Below are 12,376 nucleotides of genomic sequence, written 5' to 3'. Positions count from 1 at the left end.
CTCATCAATTATAGAAAAAAAAGACGATGGTTCATTAAATTTACTCGGTTTCCAATGGTCCTGTGTGCCGATTTGTTTTTTTACGAACCGATCACATCACTTCAGCCCCACGTCACTAATTTTCATGTTTCCTTGATATCCCTCCGAGAGTGTAGCCCACACCCAACTCTTTCCTGAGGCCCCTGAGGTATCTCACAAAGTTAGCAGACGCTGACAGCATACAACGAATTCTGAAAAACTCTTCCACTCATAATTGTGGTATCTCATCCGAGTACCGACCTTGCCCAAAGCTTCGGAACTTCGTATATCGTCATACAAGGATCACTTACTCATTTTCGTTGTTACTAATTATAAAATGTTGATGAAAAAATCGTTTTGTCTCTGAAGAGTATATTTTTAAGTTTTACATATTTTTTTTCAGCAAAATAACAATGATCATTGAAAATCGAATCGGATTGAAAAAAAAAAAACAACCAGAATGAGAAAAGCAAATATATTTATTAATTTTTTTTTATTCAGCCGGTCACCAAAAATTATAAATATTCAAAACCGCAACTCTCATTCGTACGAGTTGTCGGTTTGAAATCGAATTCTCCGTTAATTTGTTCAAGAAAGCAGACTCTCCATTTTCCCAGGAATGCTTGATATTTCGAGAAACAGATAATTTACACTAATTTCTGATGAAAGGAACTAACGTGTGATTTTCATTTTTCTTGGACATTACACCACATCGTAGAAAAGTGTGACAAAATATTTCACATTTCGAAAATAGAGTTGTAGAGTAACTTTCCGGTCTAAACGGTTTAAAAGTGTTTCAAATACTTTTTTGTACAATATTCGTTTTCAGAAAAATGATTCTTTGATTTTTGTCTCTGTTTCAACAGTTATAAAACTTATCATGATCTTGTATTGAAATTCACGTGATCTTAACTGTTCCATTTGGGACATACTCTTCACAATTGAGCAAAATGCTCCTTGACATATACCACGATGAAGATAAATAAACAATAGAAAAGATTAATATCATTTGCCACCTATTGAATATTCAATACGATCATTAATTCAGGTATGAGGACCTATTCTGTATGGAACGTGATAGAATTCGAGTGTGCTATAATTTCGACGTTTGAAACGAAACGTCATTTTGTCAGATGTCATTTGAACTGTTTTTCGAATAGATGACCAAAAAAGTTGTTGTTCACAAGATTGCGGAGCAATCATTTTTCACTCGTTGACTGGATAGAGCACGGATGGAAAGAAAGTCGCTTCCAAGTATTTTTTTTTTCTTTTGATTGAACAATCTTATTACATTTACCACTGTTCGGCTTCTCTAAGGTTCTCTGCTTTCCAATTGCGAAAAGTTTGATTGAAAAAAACACGGACACCCACGTCACTCTCTATTTCCCCTCAATGATGAATGACTCTTCTTTGACGAAAAATTCCACTACCTCTTCCTCAACGTTCTTCGTATCGGAATCCAACGCATCGGTGTCGATATCTAGAATTAAAAAACAATCATTTTCGTTTAATTTCAACAAAAAAACAAATTCAACCGAAAATCCTTGACATACGCACTAATAATTCTCCTCTTATCTACTTCCGTTGTACATTTTTTCTCTAATTACTGTAGAAAAATGGATATTTAAAGGAAGAAAAAACTTACGGCAACGCAATTCCAATCGGCGTTTCTTCTGAGTGTTCCATTCTTCGATGCGCTTTTCGCGATATTCATTGAACGCTTTCATCAGAGCACAACGTTTTTCAATGAGTTCCTAAGGAAACGAAACACAAAATAATGAAGAAAAATGAAATATTCAATATTAAAACTAAATATCAGAAGATGGAAATCGTATTCGAAAAAGAGGATTTTGACTTGAATTCGACACTTTAATAACTCAGGAGTAGCTACGAAAGTTTTGACCCTTCGACGTATGCACCCAAACGCTATATTCTTTTGATAAAAGAAATTTTCAATTTTTACCTTCGAAGCTCGCGTCAGCCTCATACGATCTTTGCTCTCAAATTGTGCTGAATATTTCTTCAGATTTTTCTTTATGCTCTTGATTCGTTCGGCAGTCAAAAGAGTCGGTGGTCTTGGACGCCACAAGAGTTGATTGAACGCTGTTAAATTCACTCGCTTCAAGATGCGACCTTGGAAAGTCCATAACCAGTAGCCATTGTCGACACTTGTTTTCCAACTCGAAACAGCTGTTACCACATATCTAACGGAAAAAGGTTGAAAAATAACGTTAAATCATAGCTTTTTTATCGTTGGCGTAATTTTTCAAGAAAATATCAGATTTACAATGAAAATGAGTGATTTATTGAATATTCAAGGAAAACGAATAAAAACTATAAGTTTGATCAATTGAATTCAACCATATCCATCTGAATTTACAGAGATTCATGTAATGAAAGTGACTCTTGGAATGTGATTAATAATTACCGTCCAGTCGGATCCCACTCAACGTCAGACGTTTGATAATGATCGGTCGAATTCATAACCGTGAAATCGTTCGTGTCAATGAACTCTAGAGCACCGGCCATCGATGTAAGACCAGCTAAAACGATGAATTGTCCCAAGGGCGACCAGAACAGGTGATTGCAAGCTTTTTTCTCCAATTTTTCTGTAAATGAAATGAACAAGTTTTAAAAACTTGAAGGATTTATTCAGTTTTACGGCTAGTAGTTCCACATTTTGTTTAAGCTTTTCTCGTCTTTTGCGTTCCCACTCAAAAGACGTTGATACTTACTGAGAAGAGCTGGTTGATGGCCACAACGTACTTCATAAAAACTGACATTTACGCTCGGGATTTCTCCGTGAATAATCGCAAATTTGCTACCTACGGGCTCCCACGCGAACGCGTGAATAGGTTCTTTCATTTCAACACTGTCTACGGGAATTTGTTTTTCTCGCATATGGAAGATCTCGAAGTTGTAGGACATACCTTGGAATACCAATCCAGTGAAGGACTGGAATAGAACAAAATATATATAAATATTGATGTTGACAATCCTGTCGCCTTAATTACAGTAATTCCTGTGATTATTTTTCATTATGAACTTATCTTGATACTCAATACGTAGACGAATGAAATATTATAGAAAAATAAATCAATTTTTACCGTGTACTTCTGTTCAGTTTTTTCTTTCCTCTTGGCAAAACGATCGACCTTAACGCAAAGATAATCGCCAGATTTTTGCCAGAATATTCGGCAATCAGCTACGTTGAATAGATTTTTGTTACGGACCTCAGTGCGGCTACGGAAATTGGACGTTGTAGATATAAACAATGGGAAATGAGAAAAAATAAAAAACAGGGTAAAACTCGAGAAATCGTCATCACCTGGGAATTTCGAGGAGAGTTACTCGAGCAGGAACATCCTTGTCTTCAGGGACCCAGTAGGCTAGAATATTGTCGGTTGGCGACCAGCTGAAGTCCCTAATTCCTGGGATCTTAATACTCTTCTTGTCTAACAAACCGAATGACTGAAAAAAAATAATGGCTTTGTACAAATATTCATCTCATCCTGAATCTCCAGAGATCAAAAGCTATTCGGCGATTTAGAATTTATAGCCTCATCTATTACGATTTACTCAAATCATGCATCAAATTCTCGGTTTGCTGAATCTCAAACACCTTCCACGAAATGTGTTTCGAAAATTTTCAAAATATTTCACTGCGAGAAACAAGATCGGAAGAAAAAAATGTCGATTTCTTACAGGTGTTTCGTAAACACTTAAAACATCTTCATCCATACAGGCCAAATATTTGTCATCGTGAGACCAACGGAAAATTGGCCAACTCGAAGAACAAAGAGGGGTGAAGGAGCGTTTTTCAAGACCAGTGAGAATGTCCCATATTACGAGACGCTTGGCGTCCGGACCACCGTCCGATCGTGGTGTGTAAGTTACGATATACCGTTCGCAAGGTGAAAAGTCGACGCACTCAACATTTCTTTGGCTGAAACGGCAGATTCGTTTAAATTTCGGTCCACCCCAAAGTGCGACACCTTGACTGTGAAATGTGGTCAAATAAGTACCCAATGGCGACCATCTGACGTACGTCTCACTCCAACCCTATTGGAGAAATTGTTTTTATTAGTTTCTTTGCAACTGGTGTTGCCACAGGTCACAATTTATTGGGTCGGAATTTTAAATATTCATTGAAATAAATTATTCATACATGTCAGGTTGTTCAGGTTTGAAACAATTTTTTACATGATCCCAAATACTTTAGTACAAAAGTTCAATATAGTACAGATTCTATAAAATCGTCAGTTTGTATATTACAACTAATATTCAAACTCCTTTCATCGATGGCTTGACAAATTTCAATAATTAAAATGACAACTTACCTCCCCTTCTTGGATCATGGTGGGCTCAGGGGCAGAATTTTGCCAAACTTGTACACAAACATTTCCTCCATTGCCAAGAAGAACAGAAAACTGATCATACGCATCAGCATCGAGCAGATAATTGTGAAGATCTCCAACCGCAGAGTAAGCCTGTGGTTCTGGTGGTTCCCAATCCTCAGATATATTCTCAAACTTCTTGAAGTCCGTGAAAAGATTGACCTTGAATGTGTGCATCTTGTCGATTTTGTAGTTATTTGTCGACTTTACAGCAGCAAGAGCACTCATAGGATTGGAATATTCCAAGAAAATGTATCTAAAATCCAAAAGTGTTGATCATTAAAATAATTACTGTTCTAACCTTGTACTCTTATTCTCAACTTTGCAGCTGGAATTGACATTCACGCACATCTTATTGCACGGAAGATTCAACGAATATATGGGGCTGCCGCATACAAAAGCTGAGATTTTGTTCTCAGACCCAATGGCATTGTGGCCTAGAGGCAAGCATTGACCTCTGGACCAACTAGCCTGTTTTTATTATCTACTATCCCATTTGTACTATTTTCAGATAAAGAAAATGCAACTTTTTACAAGTTATTGGGTATAATGTTGAAATAATTTGAACATTTTTTTACCCCTTGGTCATTCCATTTTCTTGTTTTGGATAGTGCATGTTGACAATTGTGCCAAATTTTCCAAAAACCTTGTTGATGACAGTTTGGAGTCTCTCAAGACGCTCAGGCTCAACAACAGGTGCTCCATCAATCACGATTACAGATTCAACTCCATCGGCCTCAGATGGCTTGTCCGGCAACAGGTCAGCCAAAAGTTCTATGATAAAATTCAAATTTTCATGTTATTCAACAATTGATAAAATTATTGAAGATGACCATGGCATCGAGAAGAATACGTTTACAAATAAACGTTTATCGTATATTCAGTAACTAATCATATTCATCTAAGAAAACGACGATTATACTGGAAAAAAAAATCATTTTAGAAAAGCAATCTCAGTTGACAAATCATTTGTCAACTATCTCAGTGTCAAGAACACATTGTTGTTGACTCCAAAAATTCCATTTATGAAAGAAAAAGGAGTAAGTTCCAAATTTTTTTAGTCAGATTTGTAAAAGTTAAAAGGATTGTTTGAATGTAATACTTAGAGTACTACACATAAAAGGGAAGCTCTGTAACATATTAAATAAGAAATTCTTCAGAAAGTACAGAAATAATAATGATAAAAATTAAAGGAGAAATTCAGCTCCGAAAATAGCCATAATTTATAATTTTAAACGGTATATAAACGCAAAATTTGAATCGGAGGTTATGTCACACGTGCTACAGTTGTGACCATATGCAACCATGTTTTTAACCACGCTTACAAGCGAAAATCTAAAAAAACCGGTACCGAAAATTCGACTCACCACCGTCGGAAACATCGTCGACGTAACCCTCAGGATCACTAAAATTTGGTTCTTCATCATCGTCCATTGAGTCATCGTCATTTCTCACTGAATCTTCATTTTGATTGCTTTCATCAAGCAGTGTTTTTTTCGCCATGATTAAAAAGCAGGTCCGTGCGCTACGGCATCCGTGTGACAGGACTGAGAGGGGAAAAAGCGGCTGTGGATCTGCGTCACTCCCCCATAGCATCCACCGATCCACCACACCACCACCCAATGTCGCGTTGATCGGCCAAGTTCATGGAGGTCTCCTCTCCATCTCCCTAATGAGCAGCGCAAGTTAAATTGACTATGACGACTGACTTCAGTGACTTCTGCTGAAATGATTTCTTTTTAAATTACAGGCAGGTAAATTGCCATAAAAAAACTTCATTACAAACAAAAACAAGCCATTGTTGACGGGTGAACGATTGACGTCTGTTTAAACAAAAAATAAAGCAAATCCTGAGGGTATAAATTCAGTAACAAAGTATTCTGAATCCTTTTCAAAATAAGAAACGACCAGGATGCCCGAGAAAAAACGTGTTCTTGTCATTTGTTTAGGTAAGATTTGATTTTCGAGTTATTTTATATTTTTTTTCGCTTTGTTCAACTCACAGCGGTTTTTTTAACTATCGTTTTTATTGATCGGTTTCTAATTTATAAATACTAAAAACTAGGAAAAAAGTATTTCAAACAAACTATATTAGATCAACTCCCTTGAAATAGAAAGATCGCCATACAATTCGAGCATGAAAATCAAAATAAAAAAATCCGTATTTATTACAGGAAATATTTGTCGTTCTCCAATCGGAGAAGCCGTTTTCCAACATTTGATTAAAAAAAATGGTCTTGAAGACCAGTGGGAAGTAGAAAGTGCCGCTCTGATCGGATATCACACAGGGAAATCTCCAGATCGCAGAGCAATGTCAACACTCAGAGACAAAGGAATCACAGATTATTCTCACAAAGCGAGACCTGTAAGTTTTTGAAATAGAAAAATTTTACATTAGACCTAACTTGAAATCTAATATTTGGAATTTTACACAATTGATACTTTGAAAAAAACTTTGTGTCAGGTTTAAAATCCAGGGATCCAAAAATACAAGGATTAGGCATACAATAAACCTTTTTAGGAGATTTTTGTATCCACACCCAGGATTGAACTGCTAAACTCAGTAAATTGATCCCTCTATCGCCCACTGTTTCAGAAGTTTGCATAACTAAAGTTTCCACACGGAATCAAATCTCTTTCAGATAACGAAGGATGATTTTGTGAAATTTGACTGGATTTTTGGGATGGATGACGAAAATATTTCCCACCTCAATCGTATGAAACCGGCTGATGGCAAAGCAAAAATAGAACTATTAGGAAAATACGATCCGGAAGGAGAAACCATCATCCGTGATCCCTATTACGTAATGAGATTTTTACTTTCATTCAATGATAAAAAATTGAAAATAATCACATTTTTGCTAACGAGAAAAAAAAAATTTTCATCTGTTTTCAGGACGATGACAGTGCAGGATTTGTAAAAGCCTACGAACAATGCCTGAGAAGCGTGACCTCTTTTTTACAACATAATAAAAACGAATAAGAATTGTAAATACTGATGAATACACTTGAGCACGTAAATATTGTTTTTCACTTTCATTATTTATTCCCAAAAAAATAATTTTTTATTCATTTCATCGATGATATCAAGAACGATGAAAACAAAAACGGATTTATTTCACTCTGCAACCCTTGACATAGACCTCAACAATGTTTCGATCATCGCCGGAGTAAATGAGTCTTTGCAGTTTATCTTCAAGGGTAAAATCTATAAGACCGTCGAGAGGCCCAGTTGGAATATTCATATCAATGACAAGGGCGTCGAACTCTTTGCCCACTTCAAAATTACCGACTTGATCCTCGATCATGAGAGCTGCAATTAAGAAAAGTTCAAGATTAATGTTGAACCGAAATGAAACAAGGAAATAAGCACTCACAGCTGGCGCCTCCCAAAGTTGCGAAATGAAATACATCTGTATATTTCAACGGCTCGTAACTGGGATTCAAAATAGACAAACTATTTGACACTTGAAGAGCCGATCTCATCGCATCGAGTATACAAACGCTTGTTCCTCCTGCAACGTCTGTAATAACAAGTATTCAACTGATACATATTTTTGAAAAATTTCGCTCTCTTGAATACCTGAATCGAAAAATTGGAAAATGATTCGTTTTTTTGCTAGAAACGCACCTGTGCCCAGACCAATTTTGATTCCGTGATTCATGAGCCTTCTAACGTCACACAAACCGCTTCTCAAACACGTGTTCGACGAAGGGCAGTGAATGACTGCACTTTTTTTGCTTTTGATAATATCCAATTCGTTGTCTTTCAGATGAACTCCATGAGCTAAGACCGTTTTGTTTGTGAGGAGTCCCGCAGCTTCATAAACTTCCGTGTACGTTTCTATTCCCGGAAAAAGTTCCTTCACGGCCTCTATCTCGTCCAAATTTTCCGACACGTGAGTCTGAAATGAAAAATTATAATTCTTGTTGTAAAATCGTTCGAAAAGTCCGTTGATGGGGCGTTCGGAAATGATCTTTCCCATTCATCTTATTGCATAAAATATTCTCGATTTACCTGTACGTGAATATCCAGCTCATTCGCTAATTTTCCTAATTCCTTCAGCAATTCCAAATCGCAGCTCAGAGCGAATCTTGGAGTTATAATAGGCTTGATCAAGGGACTCTGAAATTAAGCATTTTTTTTTCATTCTGCTTAATAATTATTGAAAACTCAAGGGGCAAAATGGAACTTACTCCAATACTGTTCACTTCTTCGATAAAGAGTTTCGTGTTCGTGACTGAATTCTCAGTACTTTCGTAATATCCATCATCGCGTGGACGATTCATATTCAATTTGCCGATAAAAGCTCGCTGCCCATAACAAGCTGCTTTTTGTCCCAATATCAGAGAAGCCTTTGCGTACAGAGAGGCGAAATAACAAGCTGTCGTTGTTCCAACCGTGAGCGTACGTTTCTGTCCCGGAATGCAAATTCATTCCACAACCAAATCTGATTAACTTTATTGGATCAATTGAAAATAAAGCTCGTGTATTGAATCGAGAATTAATTGTATAAATTAAAAAATAGATTTCAGGTTCAAATGTCAATGATTTCTTTTTCAGGTTTTTAGAAACAACTTACGACGACGGCATCGAATATTCGCTCGGCAAATTTCTCATCGGAGTATTTTCTCTCCAACGGGAAGGTATACATCTCTAACCAGTCAAGAAGTCCCTTGTCGTAGCCCGTTCCAATATTTGGCAATTGAGGCGCATGTATGTGACAGTCGATGAAGCCAGGAATCAAAAATTGTCCGGCACTCAATAGTGTCACGAAATCCGCTGTCACTTCGTTCGGCTTTGGATTTTCCGTAACGCTAATTATCTATGGAATATTTGACAAAACAAAAACATTATCATCGCTTCTAGAGTATCAATTTTCCACAATCTTCGATACAAAAATATTCTAAATTTCATCAACAGTAATTAGATTCACATCAATTTGACATTATGAATGAACTGTTTACTTCAATTTGCTGGAGATGTCAAATTATGGGGGGCTTAAAAAGACCAATTGCGCCGATTTGTTTCTTCGAAACCTGCTTTTTTCGTAAACAACTAGCTAAAACAAGCAGTTTACTTTTAGTTTTTATGATAGCTGTTGAGCTGAAGTAATTGCACAATTTATAAAAAATGCAAAATGAGCTGCAGAGCTCGGCTACTTCAAAATCGCGTTTGTTGAGTTTTGTTACTGTTTTCGACAAAGATATTCGTATCTGTGCGGAACGAACGACACAGAGCGTCTAATACTTTTGAATAAGGCTGTATATATGGCTCTGAATATATCAACCTAGTGATTCTTCGTTTAGAGTATATGTGACCATGGTAGAGAATAAATCTTCGTAGTTCAGATTAAGATAGTGATTTTTTAACAATTCTGTCTATGATAGTTTTTTTTTATATAGATCCATCTTTGGTAGAGATCGGTCCGTAGAAATTTTGCGCAGAAAATTCTTTTTTTCGTGGGTGGCCACATCATATAGATTGAAAAGACACCAAAATTTGCGTAACTGCGTAATCTTTGATATTTCGAGTGTCATTAAACGGATAGATCTACGAATTTTCGACGTACAACATTATTAGGTGCTATCCACAACGCGAATCTCAATCAACAATTGAATTTTCAATATTAATAAATTGATGATTTGATTCGACGTTTGGAAGAAAAGTAAAACAATTTCCACGGTTGGAAAATTGTTTACGAAATATCAGTCAATTGACTTTCATATAAAGAAACAGGAGGGCATGTCTGAAAAAAAACGTGTTCTCATTATTTGTTTAGGTGAGATTTTATTGTTGGGTTATGTTTCAGTGTTTTTCTTTCATTTGGGCTGTGCTCCGAATTGAGCGAATAGCACCCAAACGCACTCGATATTTATATCCTCGCCTGGTGAGGTACGCTATTGATGCTTTGAGCGCAATTGAAAACGGACCCTTACGCTTCATTAATTATTTAAATAACAGCAGTTTTATCATTAATCGCTTTTTTATTATTATTTTTGTAAATATTTGTTATTCTTTGTTATTTTGTACTATATTTTGTTATAAATTATTATCGTTATTCTCATTGAGTTATTTATCGAGAAGTAAAGTAGGATAAAATAACTAGTGAAACAGACACCTTCCAAATGTAAAAATCGGCCCACAATTCGAAATATTGAGCATCGGATGTAAAAAATCGCATTTTTATTGTAGGAAATATTTGTCGTTCTCCGATCGGAGAAGCCGTTTTTCAACATCTGATTAAAAAAGATGGCCTTGAAGACAAATGGGAAGTGGAAAGTGCGGCTCTGATTAGATATCACTTAGGAAAATCTCCGGATCACAGAGCAATGTCGACACTCAGAGAAAAAGGGATCACAGATTATTCTCACAAAGCGAGGCTCGTAAGTTTGCTAAATAAAAAAATAATACGATAGAGATAACTGAAAGGGTGATTGAAAAAATATCTGACTTGCCAGGCTTGGGCATAAATAATAAACCCTATTAAGGCATTTTTTCATCAATCCACCCCCAGGATTGAGCTGCTAAACATAAAAAATTGACCTCAAGAGTTTTTTCTCTAGAAAATATAGAACGCTAAAAAATTCGTCCTACCCTATTGCTAACCCTTGCTGTGCGCAACTGAAGATTTCGCACCTCTTTCAGATAACGGAAGAGGATTTTATAAAATTCGACTGGATTCTTGGGATGGACAACGACAATATATCGGACCTTAACCACATGAAACCAGCGGATAGTAAAGCCAAAATAGAGCTACTAGGGAAATACGATTCGAAAGGAGAAATAATAATCCGCGATCCTTATTTTGTAAAATTCACGTATTTGAACGAAAATCATCAAAATATTTGTATTTTCATTGAAACGGTATTTTATTTGTCTGAAATCTTTTTCAGGACAACGACAGTGCGGGATACGCAAAAGCTTACGAACAGTGCCTGAGAAGCTTGACTTCCTTTCTCGAGCAGCACAACAACGAATAAAAATAGTAATCAGCGTTTTCCACTTACGTTGTTTGTGCCCATAAAAATAATTAATTATTCAATTAATTAATGTTTCTAAGAATGGTCAAAACAACATCAAGACTCCCTAGAATTTTTGTTTGCTACTTATTCAGGTTGTTACGTACTTTGTTAGCATCAAGATCAATAAATAATTAAATAATTTCATGTTTTAAATAACTTTGAAAAGGATTCGCTGTATCAGAACATCCCATACGTCATAAAATCTCATATTTTATAGTGTTCGATACACGGTAGCATTAGGAATATACAAGTACTGTCCTTGACCTGAGTTATCACGATGTAAAAATGTCTCGGAGTTACGATAAGAGTGAACGTGGCACTAAAAATTTTAACGCCCATATTTTTTTCTTGATCCGAGCGCAGCGACTAATCGTGCGTTTGCTACGTGTAAGAAAAAAAATACCTTTCCATTCTGGACCAAAATCCCAGCTCGATGAACGACCAGCAATTCACCGTTCGATTTCGTGTGAATCAGTGGACCCACGAACAAGTGAGAACTCATCTTAGTTATTCCTGCGGAACTCTGAAAAAATAAGAAACATACCTCAAAATTTTTTGTTCCCCAAAAATTGAATGAAAAATTATGAAGAAATAAGGAAAAACGAATCACACTTTAAGCATAAACTCCTTTTTCCTATTTCACTGTTCAAAATTTCGTTATTTTATAGAAAGCCTACAAAATATTTTCAACTTTTCGTTTTTCCAGCAACGTTAAACATTTTTATTGCTTCACAACTTTGATTTATACTTTACTGATTTTTCTGCAGACATCAGTGAGACAAGCGATCTGTTTTGATAGCATCCCACGTGTCCAAGCGGCTCTCATCCAATCGGTATGATCATGGAAAGAAATAGAGGGGGAAAATGGAAACAAAACTCCAAGAATCTCCAATGCTGGCCCAGCGAAAACGCAGTAGAGATCTTATCCTTCGAGC

The 12,376-nt window shown here is 36.2% G+C and overlaps 4 protein-coding genes across 10 annotated transcripts; 2 read left to right on the top strand and 2 right to left on the bottom strand.

Annotated features, from left to right (window-relative positions):
- Positions 1-479: 479 nt before the first annotated feature.
- On the bottom strand, positions 480-6,011 carry LOC122413256 (eukaryotic translation initiation factor 3 subunit B-like). The gene is made up of 11 exons (XM_043423478.1): positions 5,783-6,011; positions 4,994-5,189; positions 4,359-4,671; positions 3,724-4,080; positions 3,347-3,489; positions 3,126-3,261; positions 2,754-2,973; positions 2,447-2,627; positions 1,982-2,222; positions 1,664-1,772; positions 480-1,498 (listed from the first exon to the last, which is right to left on the bottom strand). The coding sequence occupies exons 1-11, from the start codon at positions 6,009-6,011 to the stop codon at positions 1,398-1,400; spliced, it is 2,226 nt and encodes a 741-aa protein (XP_043279413.1). The 3' UTR covers positions 480-1,397.
- Positions 6,012-6,084: 73 nt separating this feature from the next.
- LOC122413269 (low molecular weight phosphotyrosine protein phosphatase-like) lies at positions 6,085-7,692 on the top strand. 3 transcript variants are annotated; one of them, XM_043423503.1, is made up of 5 exons: positions 6,085-6,364; positions 6,590-6,780; positions 7,058-7,219; positions 7,312-7,403; positions 7,507-7,647. In XM_043423503.1, exons 1-4 carry the CDS (start codon positions 6,328-6,330, stop codon positions 7,396-7,398), a joined length of 477 nt encoding a protein of 158 aa, XP_043279438.1. In that variant the 5' UTR covers positions 6,085-6,327; the 3' UTR covers positions 7,399-7,403; positions 7,507-7,647. The 3 variants fall into 3 exon arrangements, with proteins under 3 accessions (XP_043279438.1, XP_043279436.1, XP_043279437.1); XM_043423501.1 differs by having other exon boundaries at positions 6,086-6,364; positions 7,312-7,431; positions 7,557-7,692; XM_043423502.1 differs by lacking the exon at positions 7,507-7,647 and having other exon boundaries at positions 6,086-6,364; positions 7,312-7,436.
- DhpD (guanine deaminase) lies at positions 7,439-12,336 on the bottom strand. 4 transcript variants are annotated; one of them, XM_043423486.1, is made up of 8 exons: positions 12,195-12,336; positions 11,845-11,964; positions 8,999-9,241; positions 8,613-8,831; positions 8,434-8,541; positions 8,047-8,320; positions 7,793-7,939; positions 7,439-7,728 (listed from the first exon to the last, which is right to left on the bottom strand). In XM_043423486.1, the coding sequence occupies exons 1-8, from the start codon at positions 12,210-12,212 to the stop codon at positions 7,529-7,531; spliced, it is 1,329 nt and encodes a 442-aa protein (XP_043279421.1). In that variant the 5' UTR covers positions 12,213-12,336; the 3' UTR covers positions 7,439-7,528. The 4 variants fall into 4 exon arrangements, with proteins under 4 accessions (XP_043279421.1, XP_043279420.1, XP_043279423.1 ...); XM_043423485.1 differs by having other exon boundaries at positions 12,190-12,325; XM_043423488.1 differs by lacking the exon at positions 12,195-12,336 and adding an exon at positions 12,119-12,137.
- On the top strand, positions 9,599-11,581 carry LOC122413268 (low molecular weight phosphotyrosine protein phosphatase-like). Of its 2 annotated transcripts, XM_043423500.1 has the most exons (4): positions 9,753-10,198; positions 10,612-10,802; positions 11,065-11,226; positions 11,313-11,581. In XM_043423500.1, the coding sequence occupies exons 1-4, from the start codon at positions 10,162-10,164 to the stop codon at positions 11,397-11,399; spliced, it is 477 nt and encodes a 158-aa protein (XP_043279435.1). In that variant the 5' UTR covers positions 9,753-10,161; the 3' UTR covers positions 11,400-11,581. The 2 variants fall into 2 exon arrangements, with proteins under 2 accessions (XP_043279434.1, XP_043279435.1); XM_043423499.1 differs by having other exon boundaries at positions 9,599-10,198; positions 11,065-11,581.
- Positions 12,337-12,376: the final 40 nt, after the last annotated feature.

Source organism: Venturia canescens, chromosome 7 (genome assembly GCF_019457755.1).
Source record: "Venturia canescens isolate UGA chromosome 7, ASM1945775v1, whole genome shotgun sequence".
In the NCBI taxonomy this organism is placed as follows: Eukaryota; Metazoa; Arthropoda; class Insecta; order Hymenoptera; family Ichneumonidae; genus Venturia; species Venturia canescens.
The sequence above is the reverse complement of the archived record's forward strand: the minus strand, read 5'-3'. Positions and strand labels throughout refer to the sequence as shown.

Coding starts and splice junctions, on each gene's coding strand:
- LOC122413256 (XM_043423478.1), bottom strand. CDS start 6,011: ATGCTATGGGGGAGTGACGCAGATCCACAGCCGCTTTTTCCCCTCTCA. Junction 3,262..3,346: donor ACTCTCCTCGAAATTCCCAG/GTGATGACGATT, acceptor CAATTTCCGTAG/CCGCACTGAGGTCCGTAACA. Junction 2,223..2,446: donor GAGTGGGATCCGACTGGACG/GTAATTATTAAT, acceptor TTTTTCCGTTAG/ATATGTGGTAACAGCTGTTT.
- LOC122413269 (XM_043423501.1), top strand. CDS start 6,328: ATGCCCGAGAAAAAACGTGTTCTTGTCATTTGTTTAG. Junction 6,365..6,589: donor TGTTCTTGTCATTTGTTTAG/GTAAGATTTGAT, acceptor TATTTATTACAG/GAAATATTTGTCGTTCTCCA. Junction 7,220..7,311: donor TCATCCGTGATCCCTATTAC/GTAATGAGATTT, acceptor ATCTGTTTTCAG/GACGATGACAGTGCAGGATT.
- LOC122413268 (XM_043423499.1), top strand. CDS start 10,162: ATGTCTGAAAAAAAACGTGTTCTCATTATTTGTTTAG. Junction 10,199..10,611: donor TGTTCTCATTATTTGTTTAG/GTGAGATTTTAT, acceptor TTTTTATTGTAG/GAAATATTTGTCGTTCTCCG. Junction 10,803..11,064: donor ATTCTCACAAAGCGAGGCTC/GTAAGTTTGCTA, acceptor CACCTCTTTCAG/ATAACGGAAGAGGATTTTAT.
- DhpD (XM_043423485.1), bottom strand. CDS start 12,267: ATGAGAGCCGCTTGGACACGTGGGATGCTATCAAAACAGATCGCTTGT. Junction 8,321..8,433: donor AGCTGGATATTCACGTACAG/GTAAATCGAGAA, acceptor TTTTCATTTCAG/ACTCACGTGTCGGAAAATTT. Junction 7,940..8,046: donor CAAAATTGGTCTGGGCACAG/GTGCGTTTCTAG, acceptor TTGTTATTACAG/ACGTTGCAGGAGGAACAAGC.